Source organism: Pseudopipra pipra, chromosome 2 (assembly GCF_036250125.1).
Source record: "Pseudopipra pipra isolate bDixPip1 chromosome 2, bDixPip1.hap1, whole genome shotgun sequence".
NCBI lineage: Eukaryota > Metazoa > Chordata > Aves > Passeriformes > Pipridae > Pseudopipra > Pseudopipra pipra.
In genome coordinates, this window is record NC_087550.1 from 87,825,462 (window position 1) to 87,848,513 (window position 23,052).

The 23,052-nt window shown below is 42.8% G+C and overlaps 3 protein-coding genes across 7 annotated transcripts; 1 reads left to right on the top strand and 2 right to left on the bottom strand.

The window, feature by feature from the left end:
• Positions 1–1,596: 1,596 nt before the first annotated feature.
• On the bottom strand, positions 1,597–5,995 carry MITD1 (microtubule interacting and trafficking domain containing 1). Of its 4 annotated transcripts, none has more exons than XM_064646310.1 (7): positions 5,936–5,995; positions 5,396–5,497; positions 4,804–4,940; positions 4,635–4,721; positions 3,870–3,985; positions 3,482–3,542; positions 1,597–3,393 (listed from the first exon to the last, which is right to left on the bottom strand). In XM_064646310.1, exons 2-7 carry the CDS (start codon positions 5,442–5,444, stop codon positions 3,298–3,300), a joined length of 546 nt encoding a protein of 181 aa, XP_064502380.1. In that variant the 5' UTR covers positions 5,445–5,497; positions 5,936–5,995; the 3' UTR covers positions 1,597–3,297. The 4 variants fall into 4 exon arrangements, with proteins under 4 accessions (XP_064502380.1, XP_064502378.1, XP_064502381.1 ...); XM_064646308.1 differs by lacking the exon at positions 5,936–5,995 and adding an exon at positions 5,691–5,903; XM_064646311.1 differs by lacking the exon at positions 5,936–5,995 and adding an exon at positions 5,737–5,876.
• On the top strand, positions 5,899–9,222 carry MRPL30 (mitochondrial ribosomal protein L30). 2 transcript variants are annotated; one of them, XM_064646319.1, is made up of 5 exons: positions 5,899–6,060; positions 6,348–6,428; positions 7,977–8,123; positions 8,879–8,952; positions 9,040–9,222. In XM_064646319.1, exons 1-5 carry the CDS (start codon positions 5,914–5,916, stop codon positions 9,170–9,172), a joined length of 582 nt encoding a protein of 193 aa, XP_064502389.1. In that variant the 5' UTR covers positions 5,899–5,913; the 3' UTR covers positions 9,173–9,222. The 2 variants fall into 2 exon arrangements, with proteins under 2 accessions (XP_064502389.1, XP_064502390.1); XM_064646320.1 differs by having other exon boundaries at positions 5,899–5,997.
• Positions 9,223–11,315: 2,093 nt separating this feature from the next.
• Positions 11,316–14,048, bottom strand: LYG2 (lysozyme g2). The gene is given in 5 exon segments (XM_064645597.1): positions 11,316–12,107; positions 12,284–12,417; positions 12,691–12,824; positions 13,836–13,923; positions 13,925–14,048. Coding segments are annotated over 5 exon segments (591 nt in total). The 5' UTR covers positions 13,999–14,048; the 3' UTR covers positions 11,316–11,946.
• Positions 14,049–23,052: the final 9,004 nt, after the last annotated feature.

A 23,052-nucleotide genomic window follows, 5' to 3' on the forward strand; every position in this document is an offset into this window, starting at 1 on the left:
GAATAGTAGAGTTAGTTAAATTTGAAGTGGGAGGTTCATCAAGCAAAAAAGCCATAAATTCACCCTGTCAAGGTGTGAGCACATCAAGGTAAATTCCATTCAGCACAATATATAAGCACAAGTCAATTTACCTAAGTCTTTTCCCAGAAGGTTAACCAGGCTGGTAGGACTTTAAATGAAACCATGGTATCCAGAAATGAGACAGATAGTTACAAAGAGCTTGTTACTAGATGACTTATGTGTTGCCCTGAAGTACCAATACCATTTACTACTTCTGTATATAAGGAAACTGCAGGAAAAACAGAGGTGGATATAAAGTGGATTGCGAAATGCCAGTATCAATTAGGCAACAAACAATCTTGCTATTAATAGGTCAAGATAAATAAGGATCAGTCTGGCCTCAAGAAAGTAAAGGAGCAATGATGTTTATGTTCTTGGGCCTGTCCTAATCACATTTCTGAGCCTGTGGCATGAAGGGAAAGTTGGATGAAAAGTTAGCATAACTATTGGACAAAGACTTAGAAGACTTACAAGTAGGTCTGTAAGGACACACTGATTTCCAGTGTCCATACAGAAAACCCTCAGCCGAAGCTCCAGTAAGGATTTCAAACTGTCCCTTACCTTTCTGAGTGGCACCAGGGGGGTTTCAGCAGGGATCAGTCTGCAGTCCTGCCAGGCCATGCAGAACATGGGAATCCAAGTCATAGCACCGCATTCTGTCACGGAATAACTGGAATGCAATTTTGATCAGGTCAGAACAGCAGCAGTTAATTAAATAATGCTGCCCAGATGAGACAGCTGCAAATAGTTAAGAAGTGATGCCTGCAAAGGCCTATAAGGTGTTACTATGTTACTTCCCCACCTTTAAAAGATGACTGGTTGATCAGCTCTCATGAGGAGGAAATTACACGGCAGAAGTGACCTACCTTTAGTTAAGGAGTGCAGTCAATGGGGGTGAATCCAGCCATCAGCTGGGACTGGTGGTAGGGCTGAGTGACACTCGGCCGAGCCCAGCAGGGAAGGTGGCTTAAGTTCATCTCCACAGATGATGCCAGGGGGGACAGTTCTGGCTGCACAATCCAGGTGATGATCTGACTACATCAATGTGAGCAGCAATACAGAAGAATATGGCTTGGATTCTTTTTCAGAACTGAACTCTCAGATTTCTCTGGTAGTTTGTTGGGTTTTTTCCATTCCTTGATGCCCACTGCTCTTCACACATGGTGTTCCTACTGACAGCACAAGGAACTGTTCAGCGATAAAGGGCTTATAAGTAAAAATTGCAGTGCAGCACCAAGTGGTACGTCACTAAAGGCTTACTTGTACATGTGTACAGATACTGCATATCCATGGGATCTGCAAGGAAAGCTGTAGTCTTAGCTAGTGAATTATAGTTGAATTAGAAGAAAAAGCTCCTTATTTTGCCTCTGTATGTTTAAAATTGCTGAACTAGGTTAAAAGACACAAAGCTTCACATTTGGGCAGCTTACTGTATTTACAGTGAGCCTTCTCCCAAACATGGCTGGATCCATGAGGCATTACCTAGCTTCCTTGGATTACTCTATGCAGTGAAGAAGTCAAACAGATGACTAAAACTACAAATAATAAAAAATCTTTTTTATTCCCATTAAAAATAGGCATATATTATACACAAGTGAATAAAATTCACAACAGTGACTAGAAAACTAGTATCACAGCAGCAAGCCCAGGAGCTTCTATGGAATGTCTGGGGGAACAACTAGTAGCACACAGCTTTGTGGCACATATATTACTCATTTTGCTGATGTAACACTCCAAAGCTGAGACATTACTATGAGAAAGGATAAAGAAGGCAAATCACTGGCAAATTGTGACCCAGAAAATAAGGTAAAGACCAGCTCCATTTCTTCTTGATTTCTGTGGAATAGATTTGTTGTTATAGGCAAGAGGGAAAGAATAGCAGCATTAGATGATAGAAAATAAAATAATAAAGCACATTAAGGAAAGAAAAGTATAACAGAATACATCTATAAACATGCTACTAGAATACAGAGGCCTACTGTATTACAGAAGCAGAAAGCATAAGGCACCTATCAGTCCTGAGGCTAAAAAGATTTTGATGGGACCTGCAAAAGAGGCCACTGCCTGTTTTTCATGTCAGAATACATGACTTTGGTGAATTTTTGCTAAGAAAGAACTCTTGTTTAAGAAGAAAAAGCAGCAGCAGCTCAGGTGATACCTTCTGGTTTCCAAAGGATGAAGGAATGACAAGGAAAGCCTTTGTCTTTACTCCAAATAGCATATTCCTTAGAATCACAGAATACTCTGACCCACAAGGATCATCAAATCCAGCTCTTAAGTGAATGGCCTGTGCAGGGATTGAACCCACAATGTGTTATTAACACCATGCTCTGACGAACTGAGCTATTCAGGGTATACAACTTTTGGAAGAACTTAAAAATAAATTTTGGTTTTTTTAGGGGACTACCATAGTAGTAGGGAAAAATGCAGTTGAGACTGGCATGAGTAGCCAGTCATTGGACTTTAAAGTCAGAGAATAAGACTGGGAGAAGATCATACATCCTCTCCACACCTAATGCAAAGGATGGAAATCAGGTATATGACCATACATCATGGAATAAAAGAACATATAGGAGTGACAGGGAAGAGAATACAGCTGTTTGCAGCCTTCCTAGTCCAAAATCCATCATGCAGAGACACGTAAGACAACCCTAAAATGACTGTATACTGAACACTAAAACTCTTGTAGGCAAGAGGCTTGGAAAATGGAATGTTAAATTTGGGGTTACCAGTAAAGTCTGTGAAATAAGGTATTACGAGATTGACTAAAACCCACTAGAATAGTAGTCATGACTAGAATACAGGAATTAAAGGAAGTAAATAAGACTGCTTATAAAAGAGGACACGTGGCAGCCCAGCTTCCAATGTTTCTGAGGTGGTCAATTAGAGATATAAACCCCAAAATTGGCTCAAGACAAAATCAGTAGTAAAAATAGAAATGACAGTAAAGAGGCCTTTGAAAGACAATATTGAGGGTCTGTTACAAAATCAAGATAAAATTTAGACATGGATTGTATTAATTAAGATTACAGAAGAAGTACACTGAAGGAATTTACAGTTGTGTTTTCTCAGACTGAAAAGCCTCAAGTATTCTTAAACCCACAGATTATAAAAGCTGTGCTGCACTAAGTACTTGGAAGAGTTGCTTCTGAGGGTGGACAGCTGGACTCAAGCAACGTCTTCCAGTCTTACATTTTTATGCTTATGAAAACACTTATTAAAAGCAGTCATATCTGATTACATTTTCTTTGTGTGTTTAGTGTGAAAGACATCCACTGTTGTTTCATGACAAGGTCGCAAGTCAAAGTCACAGTATCCGATGCTGAAACGACCCTGCAGAAATTAATAGAATTGACATGGTGAGCAAATACTGTAGAAGAGCTCATCCTAAGTTAATTACAGAGGTCAAAGCATTTTTTACCTGTGGTTTCTTAAAATAATCAAGACCCCTTCCAATCTTAATCATCCATCCATTGTTGAATCTGTTGTAAAAATTCACAGATTTGAATACTATGAGTATGTTGAATAAAAAAATAGTTACATCCACATGATGCACAAGTTTCTTGTTTCAATCACAATTATTTCCTAGTGTCACCGATACCTGTGTCAACCACAGAAGACACAGCATAAAGAGACAATATTATGTTCACAATTAGACAACATGAAACTATGGAGGCTGATTTTAACCAGTGAGGGCCACTGCCTTCTACTTTGTTAACCACAGCTGTAATTAATAGTTGTCTCAAAAGTTAGGGTTAAATAGTTTGACTTCCAATAACTGGAATTTGCTCATTTTTTATATCCCGCACCTGATTTCTCGATCATGTATTGAAGACGAAAATTCAATATTCAGTGATACTCCATAATTCCGTAATGACTGTTGTATTTCTTCCAAGCCACTCATCTGCTGACTCCTCCCACTACCCTGTAAAAAATAAAAATAACGTGGTGGGGTTTGGATTGTTTTTTATTTTAATATATATTCACTTCTGGTCACCTCTTCCTAAACTCACCAACAAAAACTTTTTACAATCAAAGTAGATTTGCAGTTTCAAAGACACGATAAAGAGCAGACAGATTACAGGTACATTTGCTAAGGGGTGTGGAGGAGGAGCTTACTCTCAGCCCTTTGCAACTAGATATGAATTACTATTAAAAATAAGTGCAGTAATAGTTCAAATAAATGCAGTGCTAGTTTGAGAGATTACAGCTCATTAAAGCCTCTAAAATGACAACTAAATACAGCCGTTGGAAGAGCAAAAAACCCCATATCTCTGTAGACGCTTTGCTTTTGATGACATTTTCCACAACAAAACTTTCACAGAAACATCTTTTCGATTTAAGACTCTGCTTACCAAGAATTTGTTAGAGTTATCAGAAAACTCTGAACTTACAAAATTACTTATGTTCAACTATCACATTTTTATTTTTCTCTTAAGTCTGAGTTTTCTGCTGAAATCATCAGAGACTGAGTCTAACAAGTTCTGGTAAGTAAGAACAAGTCTATATTTTTATTTTTTTTTCCATGTGGCATCACTTGCCACATCAGTAGAAACCAAAATCTAGACACTTACCTCATCATAGGAAGTGAGGAGGTGGATTGTTTTCACTTTGCACGGCCCCTTAATTAGCATCTCACAGAATCGTAGAAAGTTATACAACTGTAAAAGTTTTATTTAATTTAGTAACTTGGAATGTCTCTAGTAGCTACATCTGTATTAGTTACACCAAGTATCTACTTGCCTGATGAACGTGCCTAATGTATGGGTCCTCCACCCAAACCTCAGAAACAACCTCAGTAAGGTACTCATGGAAAAGCTTTTCGTAGCCAAAACCCGTTGCGTTTTCCTCTATCCTGATTTGCTTATGGTATTTGCCATCTGAAAAGAAAGCAGGTCTCTGTTTAAGTAACGGTCAGGACATAATTTCTGTGTTAAAACACCTCGCCCATCAAACATTTGCATAAGAACAGATATTTAAAAGCAAACGGGTATATCACAGCTCACAGAATCACAGCATGGGTCGGGTTGGAAGGGACCACAGTGGGTCATCTGGTCCAGCTTCCCTGCTCAAGCAGGGTCATCCCAGAGCACATGGTCCAGGACTGTGTCCAGACAGTTCTTGACTATCTCCAGTGAGAGAGACTCCACAACCCCTCTGAACAGCCTGTTCCAGTGCTTGGTCACTCACACAATAAAGAAGTTCTTCCTCATATTCAGGTGGAACTTCCTGGGCATTGGTTTCTGCCCATTGCCTCATGTCCTATTGCTGGGCACCACTGAGAAGAGCCTGGCTCCATCCTCTTGGTACCCTCCGTTTAGATTTTTATACATACCTTGTTTCTCTTTCTCAATGTGTTTTTTAATGTCTTCGGCTCTGGTCATGTACTCGGAGATCTTCTGCCGGTAGCGGTGCTTTTTTGCCTCATCCTTCGTGGCTGTAACCCATAAAAGCACAGGGGCCATTAAAAAACTCTCCCCAGCACTTCCTGGCCCCGCTCTCCTGGGGAGACACCGCCAGCTGTCCCTCTCTTCTTCCCCGTGTCTCGACGGCCCTCTGCGCCCGACACAGCTCGAGTGTTCCTGGAACCGCCCCGACGCCCGAGGCCGGGGAGTCCCTTCGCCCGGTACCTTTCACCACCTGCAGCAGGAGATCGATGCCCTCCTGGTAACACACCAGCGACTCCTGGAACCGGGATGCCACGTCCAGCTCCACCGCCCGCTTCACCGTCTCTGCCCCGGCCCGCTCCAGCGCGGCGGTGCCATCGCCCCCCGATCGCGACATGGACCGGGATCGGGACCGGGATCGGGACCGGGACGGCTACCGGGAAAGGGCAGGGAGCTGAGGGGGAGGATGGAGAGGGGCGGTGTCTCACCCTTGTCCTTCCGCCCGCTCGGAACTCAAGTGCCGCGGCGCTGGTGTCCGGCCGAGAGAGGGGTGTGCACCGAAATGGCCGCCGGGGCGGGCCGGGTGGGCCTGGGGCTCTCAGGAGCCGGGAGGGTGAGGATGGGGAAATCTGGGGCGGGATCCAGGGGGGGGATCTGGGGCGGGATCCAGGTGGGGATCGAGGGGGATCTGGGGCGGGATCTGGGCTTGAACTGGGGCACGCAGCCACTGAGAAGGTGGGGATCCAGGTGGGGATCTGAGCTGGGACTCGCAGCCGCCAGGAAGATTGGGATCTGTGTAGGGATCTGCGCGGGGAATGGGGTTTATGGCTGCGTCGTCTGCTTGCGAGTATTCAGAGCTGTAAGGAAAGTGCAGACGAGTTGTGCCCTCTCTCTTTGCAGCTGCTGGGAAAGAGGATGGAGGGGATGGTGTCCCCAGCCTGGGCTCGCTGTCTCTTTACCAGGTCGAGAATTCCAGACTCGGTATGTGCTTCAGTAATTGAGAAACTGAAAAAAGCGGGTGTTAGCCTGCTAAATTTTGTGTTTGCTGCGGTATGACAGATTTCCAGAGACTCTGTGGGATGAGCGAGTTCACCGTGCACTGGGTGAAGAACAGGCTGAAGGGCAGAGCCCAGAGGGTTGCAGTGAATGGGGTTGCATCTGACTGGTGACGGGGCAACAGCGATGTTTCTCAGGCTTCAGTTCTAGGGCCAGGTCTGTTCAAAATATTTTTCAATGATCTGGATGCAGGAGTTGATTGCACAATTAGCAAGTTTGTAGAGAGATCTAGACAGATTGGAACATTGGACAATCATCAGTGGCGTGAAATTTAGCAAGAATAAATGCCAGATACTGCACTTGGTACCAACTGATACCGGGCACAGGTATAAATGGAGACAGGAGCGGCTGGAGAGCAGTACTGAAAAAAGGGATCTGGGGGAGCTGGTGGGCAACAACTCAACAGGAGTCAGCAGGGAACACAGGCCAGGGGGGCAAACCCCATCCTGGAGGGCATCAAACACAGCACAGCCAGACAGTCAAAGGCGGTGATTGTCCCGCTGTATTCAGCATTGGTGCAGCCTCGCCTCCAGTGCAGTGTGCAGTTTGTGTGAGCCCCCCAATTTAAGAAGGACATGAAGGTCTTTGAATGCATCCAGAGGAGGGCAACAAAGCTGGTGACAGGGCTGGAAGGCATGTCCTGAGAGGAGCAGCTGAGGACTCTGGCTTTGTCTGGTTCAGAGAGAAGGAGGCTCAGAGGTGACCTCGCTGCTCTCTGCAGCTTCCTGAGGATGGGAAGCAGAGAGGGAGATGCTGAGCTGTTCTCCTTGATATCCAGTGACAGTGTGCATGGGAATGGCTTAGAGCTGCCAGGTTCAGGGCAGGTTCAGGCTGGACATCAGGAAGCATTTCTTTACTGAGAGGGTGGTCGAACACTGGAACAGGTTTTCTAGAGAGGTGTTCAGCTGCCCAAGCCTGTCAGTGTTTAAGAGGCATTTGGACAATGCCTTAATAATGTTTTAACTTTTGGTCCACCCTGAAGTGATCAGGAGATGGACTAGATGATTGTTGATAAGTCCCTTCCAACTGAAATATTTTGTCCAGTAAATAATTAAACCAAAGTGATGGGAAGTTTGACTTGCACTTTACATTTTTACATTTACATTTTTGCAAGATACAATCTTGTGTCAGTTCATACTTTTCCTTAAAAGCATTTTTAAGCCTGTGGAAAAACATGCCATGCAGAGGCTGGGCACAGGCTCCCTGAGGAGATGCACATGAATTAGGTGTTGTGCTGGTCTAGTGTTGTCCATGTGTTTCTGTGAGTCACTATCAGCAAACCATTATAAAGATATATTTGACTTCATGTTATAAAATTTTGTTTTACTTTGTTGGTACTTTGACTGCCTGAAAAGAAAAACATGTAAGAATATTTACCAAGGTTGAAGTATGTTTTAGAGAGTAGCTGACTATAATAATAATTATCAGATATTTAGGAAAAAAACTTCTGGTTTTGTGAACTTTTCATTCTAGGTATTTCAGCCACGGCCTGGAGATCATGAGAAGTATGGAGGTGACCCTGAGCAGCCCCACCAAATCCATGTTATTACCAGAATAAAAAGTGTCATTGGTCGCCCATATTGGGAAAAGAAGATAGTACGTGACCTTGGGCTGGATAAAGTATGATTGTTGTTCTTTGTACTTGTTGTATACATCAGAAATGGAGCATTAAGCTGGTTGGTTTTTTAAGGACCTCAACTTTGCAGTCACAAAACATAATTACATTTATAGCAGCTGAGGGAAATGTTCATGGCAAGTGCGCTTTCAAAATATCCCTCTATGCTATTGTGCTGCACGCCTGAGGAGAACTTCACCCTGAGAATTCTGCTAAAATAATAGAAATAGATTTGTAAATACTTTGAATTCAGTTTTCTCTGTGGGTCATGTTATTTAGATATTGCAGGAAGGCAAATAAGACTCGTTTATCAATGAAAAGGCTTTGAAGGCCAAGACTAAGAGTTTGTGTCAAAGATGCGTTTATCCAAGCTTTTCAGGCTAGCTGCACATTGTGCAAAGATTCATCTAGTCAGTGTTATCTTACAGAGAATAAAATGTGTGCTTGATCCATTTAAGATGTAACTGAAACAAGCAGTTTTGCTCCTAAATTCCTGTATTTACATTTATAGTGTTTTTAGCAGCTGGAAGAAAAATGTATGGATAATGGAATGGGAATAAAGCTGAAATTATCATTTTACTGGAATCAAGTTTGATCCAGTTTTGATTTCACATTTTTATGTTCGTGATGCATGATGGTTCTCTAAATCTTACATTTGCAATTGTGGTTTATATTTTTACTGATAGTGTGAAAAGTTCAGTGAACCAGAGATTTGGGATTTGACAACGCATTTGTAAAACCTGTTTTATCCTTTATATAGGCGCATCAGCCGAGACTGCACAAAAATATCCCTTCTGTGAATTCCAAACTGAAAGTTATTAAACATCTGATAAGGTTTGTTAATTATTTGTTTATTTGGAATATTTAATGTAACTCTCTTCTAGTCACAGGACTTCACTAAGCAAACTCTTTTGCCTGTAGAATAAAGCCACTGAAACTACCCTACGGGTTGCCAACAGAAGAGGAAATACCCGGCACCTTTCTGACACGCAACGGAGAGCTTGTCATTAAACGGCGTCTGAAACCTGTGGAGCAGAAAGAAATAAAGTCATAAGGTGTGCTGGTTGGATTTGGATTCTATAAAATAAATACTTTAAATTCTGAGTTAAGAGTTTGTGTATGAAATGTAAGAAAATTCTTAACCCTGTCTGGTATGAATGGCAGAGGTGACACTTAAAGAATTGTATGTGTACAGATAGGAAATTCAATGTTGTTAATAGTTGCCTAAAATATTAAATGAATTATAGGCTGTCTGTGTTTTAATTTTGTGACTAGATTGCTGCAGTGTATGGCTAGCTGTAAGAGAACTTTATATATAAAGTCAAATAAGCAGAGAAGTGAGTAGAATAGAGGTAGCTAACGATGTTGAGGATGTTTCCCAGCTAACAGTAAAGGTTTACACTGATGATGCAGGACTTCACTTTCACTGCATAAAGGACAGAACTGGAATTGAAAAGCCCTCTGCTTAGTAGTCACAGGAGAATCGACTGGCTATCCATGGAGAGTGTCAGGCATTTGGATGACTTGGTTATCCAGATCTCAGGCTTGTTCCTTAGCAAAGAATCTCTCATCTGGCTTCTCCTGTAACTTAAAAAGTACATAAACTCTCCATTTGGACGTAACAGGAGTTATTCATATCTTGGTACGTTGTATAATTTTGTCTTCCAGGAAACATGCTATCTCACTTCATATATATTCCCTGATCCTAAATGTACAATAATAGCCTAAGAGCTGCAGTTTATGTGAACGTTGAGGCTTTTCCTGTTCTAAAATTGCAAACTTTAGAAGTCTGGAGCCCCTGAAGCATGCCTCTGACATGAGTTAGGAATTACGGGCTGCAAGCTTGTAAAAGACTACTCTGTGCGTAGTTTTATTTACTGCTGCTGTATCAAATGATAAAGTAGTTTTCATTCCAGCGAGCCTAAATTCTGTGGTTTAACGCACTGTGAGCCTCTCCACACTAGACACGCTGAAAAGGAGTTAATCTTAATGACTGTATGTTGTGAGAAGATCACAGGGATACAGTCACTGAAAATGATTGTTTATCCTTTCTGCCTGCTTGCAGAGAAGGGTAAACACCAGTAGGAGTTCGAAGGAGTAGACAGACATATCAGTACAGGGAGATAAAAGCTGGAAGCACTGTGCACAGAAGGAAAAGGATAGGCTACAGTGGCATTGAAGAGTGTAATGGCCCCTACAGGCAGGCTGAAGGCAGAAATTAAAATTTCAGCTGAAATATAATAGCGTGGAAGAAGTGAAGCAGATAAATGAATGATGCTTTTCTTCCCTCCCTCCCTCCCTCCCTCTCTCCCTTCCTCTCTCCCTCCTTCCTTCCAGCATCTGCACAGTGTCTTGTGCTGCAGTATGTTAGAACTGCAGTCTCTGCAAGGTGTTGATCACATTCCCACGGGGAGGTGCTTAGTACAAGCTGGAATTTGAACCCTTTTGAAGGGCGTGTGTAGTGCACCCAATGTGCAGGGCATGCTTGAAAGAGATGGCACAAGTACTAGGGCCCAGAAGATGATCTTGGATCAAATGGATCTTGTTGCTGGTGGATAGCAAATAATAAGACTTGTGCCAGGATTGGAGTTCCAGAGCACCAGAGCCAGGATGGCTCAGCCTTACCAAGCAGGCTGGTGAGCCTCTGGCAGAGGACGCGCTGCCGGTTCCATCCCACACGGTGTGTGTACGGATACAGATATGGATATGGATACGGATAGGGATGTGGATCTTTTGTTCATTGCACAGTACTGATGCTACAGCCCACAAAAGTACTGCGGGGTATTCCAGAGGGAATGTGTTAATGAACAGGCTTGCTTGGTACCGTGCAGGGCTTCAAAAGTGTGTGATAAACTACCTAAGTTAAAGCAGAGCTAATAACTGCTTCCCAAGTACAGAGAAGGGAACATAGATAGTACCTGTTATTTCTGGGAAAAATTTAGGTACAAAAGATGCTTTCAGATGTCTTTAATTGACAACCTGACAGTTTTAATGAAAAAGGAAATTGTATTTCCTTAAAATGTTCTGTTTGGATGTTTCTGAAATGATATTTCTTCCAAGGTCACAAGTGTCATACAGTCAATCTGCTATCCCAAACCTTCTCTGTATAAGCACACATCCTATAAAGATTTTCTCAAGTCTAAAACCAGAACCAACAGGGTGCACAAACACAGTGTATGTCCACATCCTTTCATTAATGAAGCTTTGTCAATGCTCTGTGTAGATCTTTATGAAGCAGGGAACAAACAGACTTTTTGTGCAGGGAACAGACTGACATAAGATGATCACAAAATTCGGGTTGGGAGGTACCTCATAGGTCTCTAGTCCAACCTCCTGCTCAATGCAGGGCAAGTGCTGACTAGGTTACTCAGTAGTTTATCCAGCTGGGTCTTGAAAACCTCTGCATCTTGAAGACCTCAGGGCAGGGACAGCTCTCTGAACATCCTGCACTGCTGTTTTGTACTGCTGTTAGACAGAGGTATTGGCAGATAAGATGCAAGGCAGATAAAATCTTGTTAAGCAGTGTTATAACTTTCATGCAACAATAATCTGCTGCTTGAGAAACTGCAGGCACAGGTGAAAAATCTGAATATTCTCCTGAAGTAAGCTAAAAAATGGCAAGTGATAGGTCGCAGTTTGGATTATTAGCAGTGTTATCTTTTAAGTTACTTTTTTAACCTTAGCTGAAAAAAAAACCCCGTTGGAATCTTGTACTTGTTTCTGGCTTCATTGCTCCCCCCATTCTTACTATTTCTGAGGGAGAAATCCAGGTTGTTTTTAATTAGAAGCAAAGTATGAATCAGTGACTCTAATCATTATTCAGAGATCTCAATATCCAATTCTCTTATAAAAATTGGCTCTTGCATCCACGTTATTGACATGGTTGTGTGTTGTGCCAGTATCCAGTTTGTTGTAGTTCTGGATATTGTTAGCTTCTGCATTATCCCACCTGAAATGAGAGTGAAAGAAACACGTAAACAGAGGTGCTACTTCATTAGTAAATAAGCAAACAAACAAAAATCACAACTGAACTGCACTGTTTTAGTTTATCCTCCCTTTTCACCAGGATTGTTGGCTGTAGTATTAACATTTCCAGCTCTTTTTGTCACAGAGGTATTCCTTTTGTGTTTAAAGTTCGTGAGGAAATCATAATTTCCTCATTTACATCCAGACTTGGTGATCATTGTCCCCTTGCTGTATTTTGCTAATGTCTTCAGTTTTATGACTGTTTCCTTGTGTGCATATTCCTTCATGCCTACCCACATTAATAACCTCAGACATGTTACTACTGTAGTTGGACTAAAGGGACCCAACTGTAGGGACTGCTTCAGGGTAATCAGTGTTTAAGAATATAACTATGTTTCCTCTGGAGAGAACCAGACATTTTCAAAATTAGTGGGTTCCTCCTTCAGAGTTGCCAGGATAGGCAACCAGGATAGGTTGATTTGTAGATGGGTGGTAACATGAACAGAGGGACTGGGATGTGTTTAGTTTTCTTCAGTGATTGGTTTTACAGCATTATCGTGCTTGGCTTTACATGTGTGAAGTGTTACAAAGCTGACAAAACTCTACCTTTGAGGTCCTGTTCCTTTGTCTAAGATGGGAATTTTTTCTGAATTTATAAATCTGCATAAAATCTCTGTGTCTCATGGTAAGTACTCTTCAGTGTCCCATGACTTGTCAATCTTACAGTACTGTTTATCAGCCTGAAAGTGAGACAGCAGTATCAGCGTACCAGAAACCCCAACCCCACTACTTATTTATCCCACTATTTATCCAGAGATCTTCATTGCTTACAGGTTGCTTGTGTTCATTTTGATTCTTAATCTCATGATTTACCTCTTTTGTGACTGTATAGAGAGGAAGCAAGTGCAGCTCAAGGTGCAGGTAAAGCCAGCAGATGTGTGAAGGGCAGACTGTTGGGGCACTGAAGAGGAATTCCTACCTCACTTCCTTGTCTTTCAGAGCCTTAAAAAACCAACACAGCTGCTGTTGTAAAGGTGACAGTGTGCAGAAAGCAGCATGACTGCTGCTTCAGCATTTCCATGTGCGAGGTGCCTGCTCCTCTCCTCCCCAGCTGCATCAAGGGTGGGAAAATGTTTCCTCTAAGAATCTCCCCTGGATCTCTGCCCCAGTCCTCCTTCTTCTCCTCCCGTTATCCTCTTGTATGGGATAGTAAAGCAGAAGTCTGAGGGGGCTGGAGCTGTTACAAAAGCAATGTATATGGCAAATGTTTAGGGATTTTATGGATAAGGATACAACTTGGCAAAAAAGTGAGGCACAAATGTAGGCATGAATAATGAAGCAAGATCCCCCACTAGCCAGGCCCCTGTGGTCCATAAAGTGTAATTAACCTGATGATGTGTAGCTGCAGCCTGCAGGCCTCCATGCTCAGCTAAAAAAAGTGCTTTTTGAAACAAGACTTATTATCTAGATATAAAATAGGAACAGATAATCTGTTCATTCCCAAGGGAGTGCTGGGAAGCAATCAGTGGTTTCACAGTGCAAAAGCAGTCTGCTCATGCCCTGACACTCACTGGGGTCCTTCCCAGGTTCTGGCAGCTGACAGTCTGGTCAGCGTTGGCTTTAGTGTGGCCACAGAGTTGGCTGAAAAGGCTTAGTGGGTTGCCTTTCAACAGGGCCCCTGCTGCTCTTCTAACTCTGCTTCAGATGAAGGATGAGATTTGTGTTTTCAAGAAGGTTGACTATAACTGCACTAAACCAAATGTATTTCCAGGGTCACCCCAGCTGTCCTTCAGCGCTGCCCCAGCATGTGACTCTTGAAAAATAATACCAGCAATCAATCACAACTTTTGCAATGTTGGCATGGTATTTCTCCATGTTCCTCAAACCTTTTTCTGCAGTCTTCTCTTGAGGCATAAAATCCTACCACATGACATGCATGACATTGCCCATCATTTTTAAAATCCAAACCCAGTTTTTATAAGTCATTATGACTGAGCTGACATTTTGAATCCTTCTGACTCTATTTAGAGAGAAACAATGATACAATGGACTAATTTTGCTGAAGGGTAAGTGCCCTAGAAATCAATACACAGATAATATAAAAGACATTTTATTCAAATATAGAGGGCAGTTCTCTAGCATGCAAACTAAAAGGTGATTCTTTTAAATCTAAACCTTTGGGTGGAATAGTCCCAGATCTAGGGCCTTTTAATTTAGGACTATAATGGAGAAATGTTCAGAAGCTCGGGTCGTGAGGGAAAACCTCTTAAGGAAGGTGGAAAAGCAGATTTGATGGCAGGGTTGGATGCACCAAGCAGACCTTCATTTTCTCTGTGATGATCTTAAATATCATCTCAAAGGCAACGCTATTCTCAACGTAAATTTATGTGCTCAAGCGGGATTTGTGTTGGTTGTGGGAAAATCTGCTTGCGTGGCAATGACTGACAGAGACCGAGATCCGTAATAGGCATGAGCTTTTGTGTGAGTGTAAAGGGAGATGAACAGCTGAATTAGTGCCTACCTACACAGCTCAGACCTTCTGTTTTCACGGTTGGCTCCAAAGCTCCAGTTGTGTCAACATTCAGAAAATTCCCATAGCTCTCTGAACAACCTAAGAGCGGTATTTACAACCAGATGTCAGGCCAGCGCAGTGCATGGCTCATGCTGCTAAAATGCTTTCAGATCCATGACTGAAAGCCATGGCATCACTCAGATACTCGTGCAGGCGTTTGTGCTGGCAGATGTGGTCATGGTACATCTTGTCGGCTCTGGAGAGGATTACCTCTCGGTCGTGCCAGCCTAAAGCCACTGTGGAGCTTGTGAGGTGAACTGGGGCTTTGTGCACAATTCATCTCCCCTAATTTTAGCTTACCTAAAACTTAGATGTCTAATCTAAGCTTGTGACTTGGGCTGCCCATGTGGCCAGAAAGGCACCTCAAAAATGCGGTTTTTCTACTCCAAAATAAAATAAAAAAAAATCAGTGAGAGTCAAGAGAAATCCTACACTACTGACTGGCTCCAGCTTGCTTTTCCATAGCTATCATAAACAAGAAAGTCGAAGACAAACATCCTTCATTTACATCATTACAATTTATCTGACTTGCAGATTGTTTGTCTTGCAATTTGTCTGCATTTATCTGTTGTCAAAACATGCTATTGCAGGAGGGAAAACATACAAACAGCAACTGAGAGGAATAATGCTAACCCGATCCCAGCAGTTAATGGAAAACAGTTTGGTACAGTGAATTATTTACAAGAATATTAGACAAATATCACAGACAGACCTGACATGTTTGCTGCAAGATGTCTCCCCAACTTCTTACTGCACTTCCAGGAGACAAATGGGCTTTTTATCTGCTGGTGGAGTTCTGGAGCAGTTGGCTCAGTGCACTCTTCCCATACTTGCTGGTCATACAAGAAACAGAAACGCCTAACAGCTTGTTGTGTATCCTTCCAAACACAACAGGGTTTCTGCTTTTACAGCACAAACATAATTATTATTTAAAAAAATGAAATACCTTTTAATTTAATTTAAGGCCCCACTGCTAACAGCTTGGAACTAGGAGGAGCCTTGTCTGAAAACGACTGCTCCCCTTCAGTTCTTGGAAGCAATAACTTGCTGACAATGAGAAAATGTGAACCTCCACTTTTGGATGGAATGAAGTTTTCACAGGCAAAGATCCAGGAACAATAACATGACCAGAGCTGCAACTGCTGAGAATTCGGATATGCAGAGACTGTGCCAGGTCTCTGTTGTTATCCCCTCTTGTACAGAGACAACAAAGGTCAACAACCCTAAATTAGCAGCAGTGTGGATTTCAAAGCCACTGTAGCTGTGCAGCAGTAAGGAAAAAAGCCACTGGGTGGCAGAACTCCCCACAGCAGAATCCATCCTGACCTGCTTCTCCCCCACGGTAGATTTATGAGTGTGAAATGCTGTTTCACTCCTTCAGCAGCTCTTTCACATTTTAAGCTGGGGGATTCGTCCCGTGTCATTGCACTGAGAGATTCAATTCTGTAAGTTTTTCCTGTACTGTTGGTACCTCCCATAGAGAACCAACTGCAAAAAGTCACAGCAGCCCATGTATGGGGCTCTTCATGTTCGTGATTGTGAGTGTAAAAAAGGTTGAAACAGAGGGAAGTACACCTGGCAGAAAGGAAAATAGAAGAGATATGGCTCAAATGAAGTGACATTAAAAAATCTGAAAATTCAAAATACCACTGAAGATGATTCACCAAACAGTAATCTCCAAATGGTCTCCTTATTGCTAGGGGAGAAACATAGAGGATGTACCAGTTTGCTTCTTCTACATCATAGTAATTGAGGCAGGTTGGTAGATCTCCCGTGTTTCCAGAAATTTTTGCTTAATCGTATGCATACAGGAAGTGTTACATGTCATGGGAAGTGTTTTCCCCAATAAACCTCTATTTGGACTACTGGGCAAGGCTGCACTCCTGAGAGGACAGGCCATGGGTCACAGGAGCTGCAAGAGGCTCTGTCACTCCCTGTGATGGAGAGGAGGTGAGGTCCTGCCCGGAACCTGTGCCCTCAGCCCACCCCTCCTTCTACAGTGCTCACAAGGGGACCTGAGCACTTTCTCCTCTGACAGCTGTAACATCAACCAAGATTTTGGGGAGGGGGTGAGAAAGTGCATCAATGCTTGGGACAAGGCAGCAAGGCATGCCAGGCTTACCCAGGAGGACAGCGTAGTCTGGCAGCACAAACATTGAGTACGTGGGGCGGTTCTTCCCGACCATGTAAAACAGCTTGAAAATCAAATATCCATCACTAGCACACATGAAGATATAAATATATCTCACTGCTTGCCGAATAAACACAAAGAAATTCTTTCCAAGCTGATGGGGTATTTCTCTTGGTTGCGTAGGCAAAGTGACAAAAGGAGTCACATCTCTTTGCATAAGAGGCCCCATTGGCAGCTGTCCTGCTCCAGCACAAACCAGCCTTCAGCTGTTCATGAAAGACTTGTGACTTCATGAGCCACTCACACTTCTGCTGCTGTTTCAAACATGTCTTTTACAGCATCTTGGTAACTTCCTCCAAACTTCCTCAAACTCCAATGTTTAATTCAGAAAAAATAAAATCAGTAATGTTCTGTAATGTTAAAATTAGTAATGCTCATTAGTAATCCCACCATGAATGCCTTTATTCCCTGCCCATATTCTGTATACCAACCTCCTTTGCCACACCTGGGCAGTTTTGCCTGAATCCCCCAAGACTTTCTTTATGCTCAGCTAGCTCTTCAGCCTCCATATAGAGCAATCTGACAGTCCTGCTAGTGAAATATTTTGTGTATGTGGTAAGTGTAGGCCACCTACACTTGGTCCATTCAGTATCAGTGTCCATGCACTATCAGTAAGGAAGTGTTCACTGGTCACAAGAGTCGCAAGGGAGAGACAATTCTGATTTACCCAGAAGCCAGGTTGCAGGGCACTGGATCAGATCTGGTATCAGCTCCTCTTTACTCTTCTGTGTCTGGCAGGAGGGAAGGACTGCCTCTGTCAATTAAATGCTTCAGGGCAGACATCTGTGGGATAATCTGGTCCTCTATATGGCCCTTGTGATTCGGGCATGCAGACATGTCTTGTTAGAAATTGTCCCCATTTCTAAGGAAAAGGTGCAAAAAATATGCTTCCAGGATTTCTATTGTTATGACAGGAACTCCTGATTTCTGTAACCATGCACATATCCAAACCCCTCCTGAACTTCATCAGTTGCTTGATCTGAATCAACTGAGGGGTTCCTGAATAGGTAGGGAATTCATAAAATAAAACCTGATGTAAAGGATAGAAATGAGTTAAATTTCTCCTTGCCTGCCTTGCAACAAGATACTTTTCCAGTTCTTGGGGTGTTTGTGGAAGGCTGAGGGCTGCAGCAGTAGAGTCAGGTTAGCCATGTCCTCTCTGTGTGGGTTTTTTCATGCTTTTGAACATTTCTCCTTATTGCTAATTAGCTTAATAAGGCATGGGTAAGAAATGCTAGTTATGCTTTCAGGGGAGAAACTAGGCTGACATAAGCTTCCCAAAGCAATTAAGCCAATTTAAGCTCCGGGAGGTTACCCAGCCCATGTCAGGAAGGCAGGATACTCTGAGTACTGGGAGCTGGTCCCTTGTCCCAAGGCTGCATGGTGGCCTCAGAGGGAAATGCAGGGGCTTGTAGATGATTGAGACATGTGAGGAACTGGCAAAACTTCATGGATGAGAGAAACAGCCTAGAAAGGTAGGCTGCACCTGAGCTGTAACGTAGGCAACCTGTGTCACTGGAAATTGAAGAGCTTCTAGAGGAGCATTTCCATTAGAAGCAGGGGAAAGCTGACAAATGCAGAGGCCTACCCAATTTGAATTGATGTGATCTACAAGGTGGACATGGCTGACATTCAGTTTACCTCTGAAAAAAACAGGAAGGAAATAAATAGCACAATCCCAATAAATGAGACAGACAAAATAGACAGGATACTGTGTCAAGGTTTTGGCATATGCAATATTAAGCAATGAAGTGAGGGCAAACTTAAAATTCTTCCTACACAGTTGCTAAAGATTTCAAAATCAAGCCAGGAGAATGCAAATTCTTGGCGCCAGGTAACACCAAGATAGCGGGCACTTCAGACACTTGGGGGCTAGGAAACCAACAAGATACTACATTGCCAGCCTCTGGAATTACAGAGTAGGATGCAGAGGTGGATGAGTGATGCTGTATGTGAAGGATAAAAGTGTCACAGTATAAAAATATTACAGGAAAAGAGAAGCATCCTGAAAATGTGAGTGGAAATTCCAGTTGCTATTAATAAAAATGCTGTAGTAGGACTGTACTGTCAATCTTTTTTTAATTCAGTAAGTGTGGTCAGTAGGGCCAGAGAAGTAGTAAATATAGGATGGTGGTACATGTGGGAGCCTGTGTATGGGCTGGATCAGTGCCTTGTCAGGATGAGATGCGGAAGTGGAATTTTTGGTTGCAATAGATTCCTGCTTCCAGGAAAAGCTGCTTCAGGAACCCACAGGAACAAACACTAGAGAGTGGCACAATGGCTTCGTTTGAGGGGTGTTAGTGGGAAGCTGCTCTGAGGTTACAGTCCTACAAAGTGATCACTTTTAACATTGAAATGGGAAAAAGCAGGTCATGTGCATCCAATATGGGTGTATTTGGTTTCAAGGAAGACAAGTAAATAAATTGAGGCAAGCATTAGAAACAGTCACTCCCAACTGCAGCACTGGCTCCACAGGCGTCCTTGGGATCACAGGCTGGTGCCCATCCTGAGAAATATAGGAGAGTGTATTAAAGATGAGTGGGGTGGTGAATAAACCTAGTCAGCTGAGAGACAGTCAGCCCAGCTCCCATAAGGAGCAAACCTGCCTTGGTTCCTGATGGTGTTCTGGGATCATGTCAGCAACTGCATAGATAAAGGCCAGTGGGTGAAGTATAGCTGGGTCTTCAAAAAGGAATTTATGAAGAGTCAAACTGGCATTATCAAGGAATCTAGATGTGTCTTTGCCACCCAGGAAGCTGTGGAGGCCAGTGGCACCAGCACATTCCCAAAGCAACTGGATGGATTCATGGACAGCAGTGCCATACAAAGGGTGGACATGTCTCCCACCACCTGTGTTAAACAGCTGGGAATGCTGAGGGCAGAGGAGGAAAATGGACTGTAGAAAGCAACCAAGTTCTCCTGCTGCTGCTGCTGGAGACAGACTTTGGGGTGCCCAGTCACCAGTATCACCCACACGGCATGTCCTATAGACATCTGACACTTCTGGTTTAAAGGGGGGCTGGTGTTGCCTTTTCTGGCCTGGATAAAACATGAGACTTTTTTTATTAGGAAGAAAGTCACATAAGATGAGCCTAATATTTTGGGGTGCTGTGCTCAGGGTGCCCAAGGCACTAGAGAAGCCCTGTCCTGTGAACAGGTTGCTGGCCAGGAAATCCCAGCCCACTTTTTCAATGAGTAATGAAGCAGAACAAACGCAATTCTTCAGCACTGCATTGCTGTGCTGACATTTCCCTTTGTTTTCTGCATATCGCGGGGAGAGAGACATGGACACGTGGCTCCAGCTGATCCAACTCCAGCGTTCACAGTCAGCCATCAGAGCAATCTGTTCTACCATGTGGCTTAGGGCTCTGGCCCACGGGGACTTGGTTTTGATAGTGGTTTCCTGCTGCTTCAGTTACTGCTGAAACAGGTTGTTTAATTGGTCCCTCTGCTTGGTGTCTATGAAAGACAATCATTGCAGCCCCAGACTCCAGACATAACCCTACCTGAGCCATGGAGCCATCAGCCCATACCACCTGCAGCTTAACAAGTTGATGAGAGACAAAGCTTGCTACCCCACATTTGCTCTTTATTGTAGGAAGCACATTTAAATAAATTTGCCAGTACTGACATCAGTTGTGAAAACAAAACACAGGACCCTAACAGAGAAGGTTTTTCTTTCCTGTCTGTAATTTTTTTTTTATTTGCTGACTGCTGATTCTGATGCAGCAATGTTAGCCTGGAAAGGTCCTTAAACACTACCCATTGCATTTCCCCTCTCTACAGCAGCACGGCGATAAAGAGAATAGGTTTAAATTAGATATTAGGAAAAAATTCTTTACTGTAAGGCTAGTGAGGCACTGGGAACAGGTTGCCCAGAGTTGTTGTGGATGCCCCATCTGTGGAAGTGCTCAAGGCCAGACTGAATGGAGCTCTGAGCTCTGGTCTGGTGGAAGGTGTCCCTACCCACGGCAGAGGAGTTGGAACGAGATGGTCTTTAAGGTCCCTTCCAATTCAAACCATTCTGTGATTCTTTATGATGCACAGCTACTTTTACATGTTGGTCTTGGCTGTTCTTTAAAACACCCAGGGAATGTTGTATTGCTTCATTATCTTGAAAGTTTTTCGAAGTATCCAACACAAAGCTGCTGCCAAACTCACTGCTACTTGTCTTACCCTCAAGAGGAAGGGGAGTATGTAGATGATTACTCTTAATTTGTTTTACATATTAGAAAATCATACTCTGTGTGCTTTTTCTCTTTTCTGGAAAAAAAATCTAATTCCTAATTTCTTACAGGCTGTACTTTCCATCTGAGTTGTGATTGTCCTGAGGATATTTTTGTTGGTGCAGCAAACTCAAACATTTGCCAAGCGTCACTGATGCTGACAGCAGAACATCTGAGACAAGAGTTACCCCAGGTGCTTCATACACAGTGCTATGATAAAGATAACCCCCCAAATGGGATTTTCCCTCTTTTTATTTCTTTTCCCCTCCTCCACTGGCATCAACTTCTTTCTTTCCCACTAGAACCCTCAGCCCTTTCCTTGGGATTGTCGCCTGCCCACTACACCTCCTCAAGTGTGTTGCACCTCTGTTTGATTGATTTCAGTACTTTGGTTCCTAACTATGTTTTTCATAGTTTCTAACTATCAGTGGAAGAGCTGACATTGCCGCTCAGTGTAGCCCATGGGTTTGATAGCTCATATCCTCCATTAATTTTACAACCAAAAATTGAGACAAACTGGTGTAGAACAGACCTGTGTGGCTCCACTTGAAATGTCTCACCAGTTTGGCCAGAATCTCCTGATAACCAGTGCTTTTTGTACTTAAGGCCCTCCACATATGAGGGCACTTCAAATTTCTGCTGAAAGCCTTATTGAGCTCGTGATGCAGCACAACCATGGCTTCTCTTTTGGCCACTTCCTCAGTTAGATAAAGACTTTGGTTGGTCTGAGGTGGTTTTTTCCTACCAAGTCAGGCTGCCAGAACCCTCCTAAGTCTTGCTGCTTTGTTGTCCCCCAGGATCTCTTGAAGCAACCATTCAATCCTTTAACATCTTCCTCAGTGTTGTAGACAGATGTCCTGGTATGTGATTCCCTGGAGCTTTCTTTCCCCTCTATTTTGTCTTTTCTCTTTCCTTACATGAGCTTTTGCTTTTGTCTGATATGTTACTTGGTATTAGATCATTTGCTTTGCAAGATGTCTGTTATTTTTTTTTTCAGTGGGCTGTGGGTCAAAAGGGTGACCAAGAGCACAACTGCAGCTGCCTTGTCTACACCAGGCAGAAGAGTAACTCCCAGTAACATGGACACGGGTGACTAGAAAAAGATGACAGGGAACAGCAATCTGAACTCACTGTTTATCAGGAAAGCTTTTGCTCAAATCTTAAGGCAGCATGCCAGTGTTAAACTTTCCTAATTATTTACTCCTTCCTATGAATTTATCAAGTTTCAATGCATTTTCTGCAGAGGTTTTCTGTATTCACTGCAAGGTGCTGATACCCTAAAACAATATTTGCAACAAAATATGGAATTCCCATAACTGGGAATTTTAAATGGACTTAAAAAATAAATAATCCTTTGTGGTGATGCTGCACAAGTCAGCAGGCAAGTCTGCAGGCCCTTGGATGTTGCTAGGATAACTTGAAGCAGCAGCTTCATGAGTAACACTTGTGTAAATTGGAGTCCTGAGGAGCTCACAGGTCTGCAGGGATGGCAGCATCAGCAGTGGTGACAAGGAGCTTCCTGGCAGTGATTGAAGGGAACCAAGCATGAAGGCAACCAAAGGAAGCTCCACTCTGGTTCACCCTCTGAACTCAAACCCCAACTTTGTACACATAGGTAGCAATGAGATTTCCTGCCCCATTTGAAGTTTATACTGATCTACCAAAAATGCAGTCATAGGCTTTATGTAAGAGTTTTATATAACACAGAGGTTTACATAACATAATGCACCAAAGGCTTCATCCTATGAATTTTACCTAAGCTATGTCAAGTAGAGGGGATCAAACCACATGAGAGGCTTCATACATTCTATTACAAAGTAACAATTTTAGAAAAATTATATTAATATAGTGCAAAATTCACTAAAGACTAAATAATATATAGTTCAATGCCTGTGGTTGCTCAACACTGAACTGTTTACTGTAGTCTTAAAAAAAAATAGTAATATTTGAGACATTCTAGAGTTCCTTCTGATCTCCAG

Coding starts and splice junctions, on each gene's coding strand:
- MRPL30 (XM_064646319.1), top strand. CDS start 5,914: ATGGAGAGGGGCGGTGTCTCACCCTTGTCCTTCCGCCCGCTCGGAACT. Junction 6,429..7,976: donor GGTCGAGAATTCCAGACTCG/GTATGTGCTTCA, acceptor TTTTCATTCTAG/GTATTTCAGCCACGGCCTGG. Junction 8,124..8,878: donor GTGACCTTGGGCTGGATAAA/GTATGATTGTTG, acceptor TCCTTTATATAG/GCGCATCAGCCGAGACTGCA.
- MITD1 (XM_064646308.1), bottom strand. CDS start 5,844: ATGTCGCGATCGGGGGGCGATGGCACCGCCGCGCTGGAGCGGGCCGGG. Junction 3,986..4,634: donor TCCTCACTTCCTATGATGAG/GTAAGTGTCTAG, acceptor TATTTTTTACAG/GGTAGTGGGAGGAGTCAGCA. Junction 3,543..3,869: donor ATACATGATCGAGAAATCAG/GTGCGGGATATA, acceptor TTTTTACAACAG/ATTCAACAATGGATGGATGA.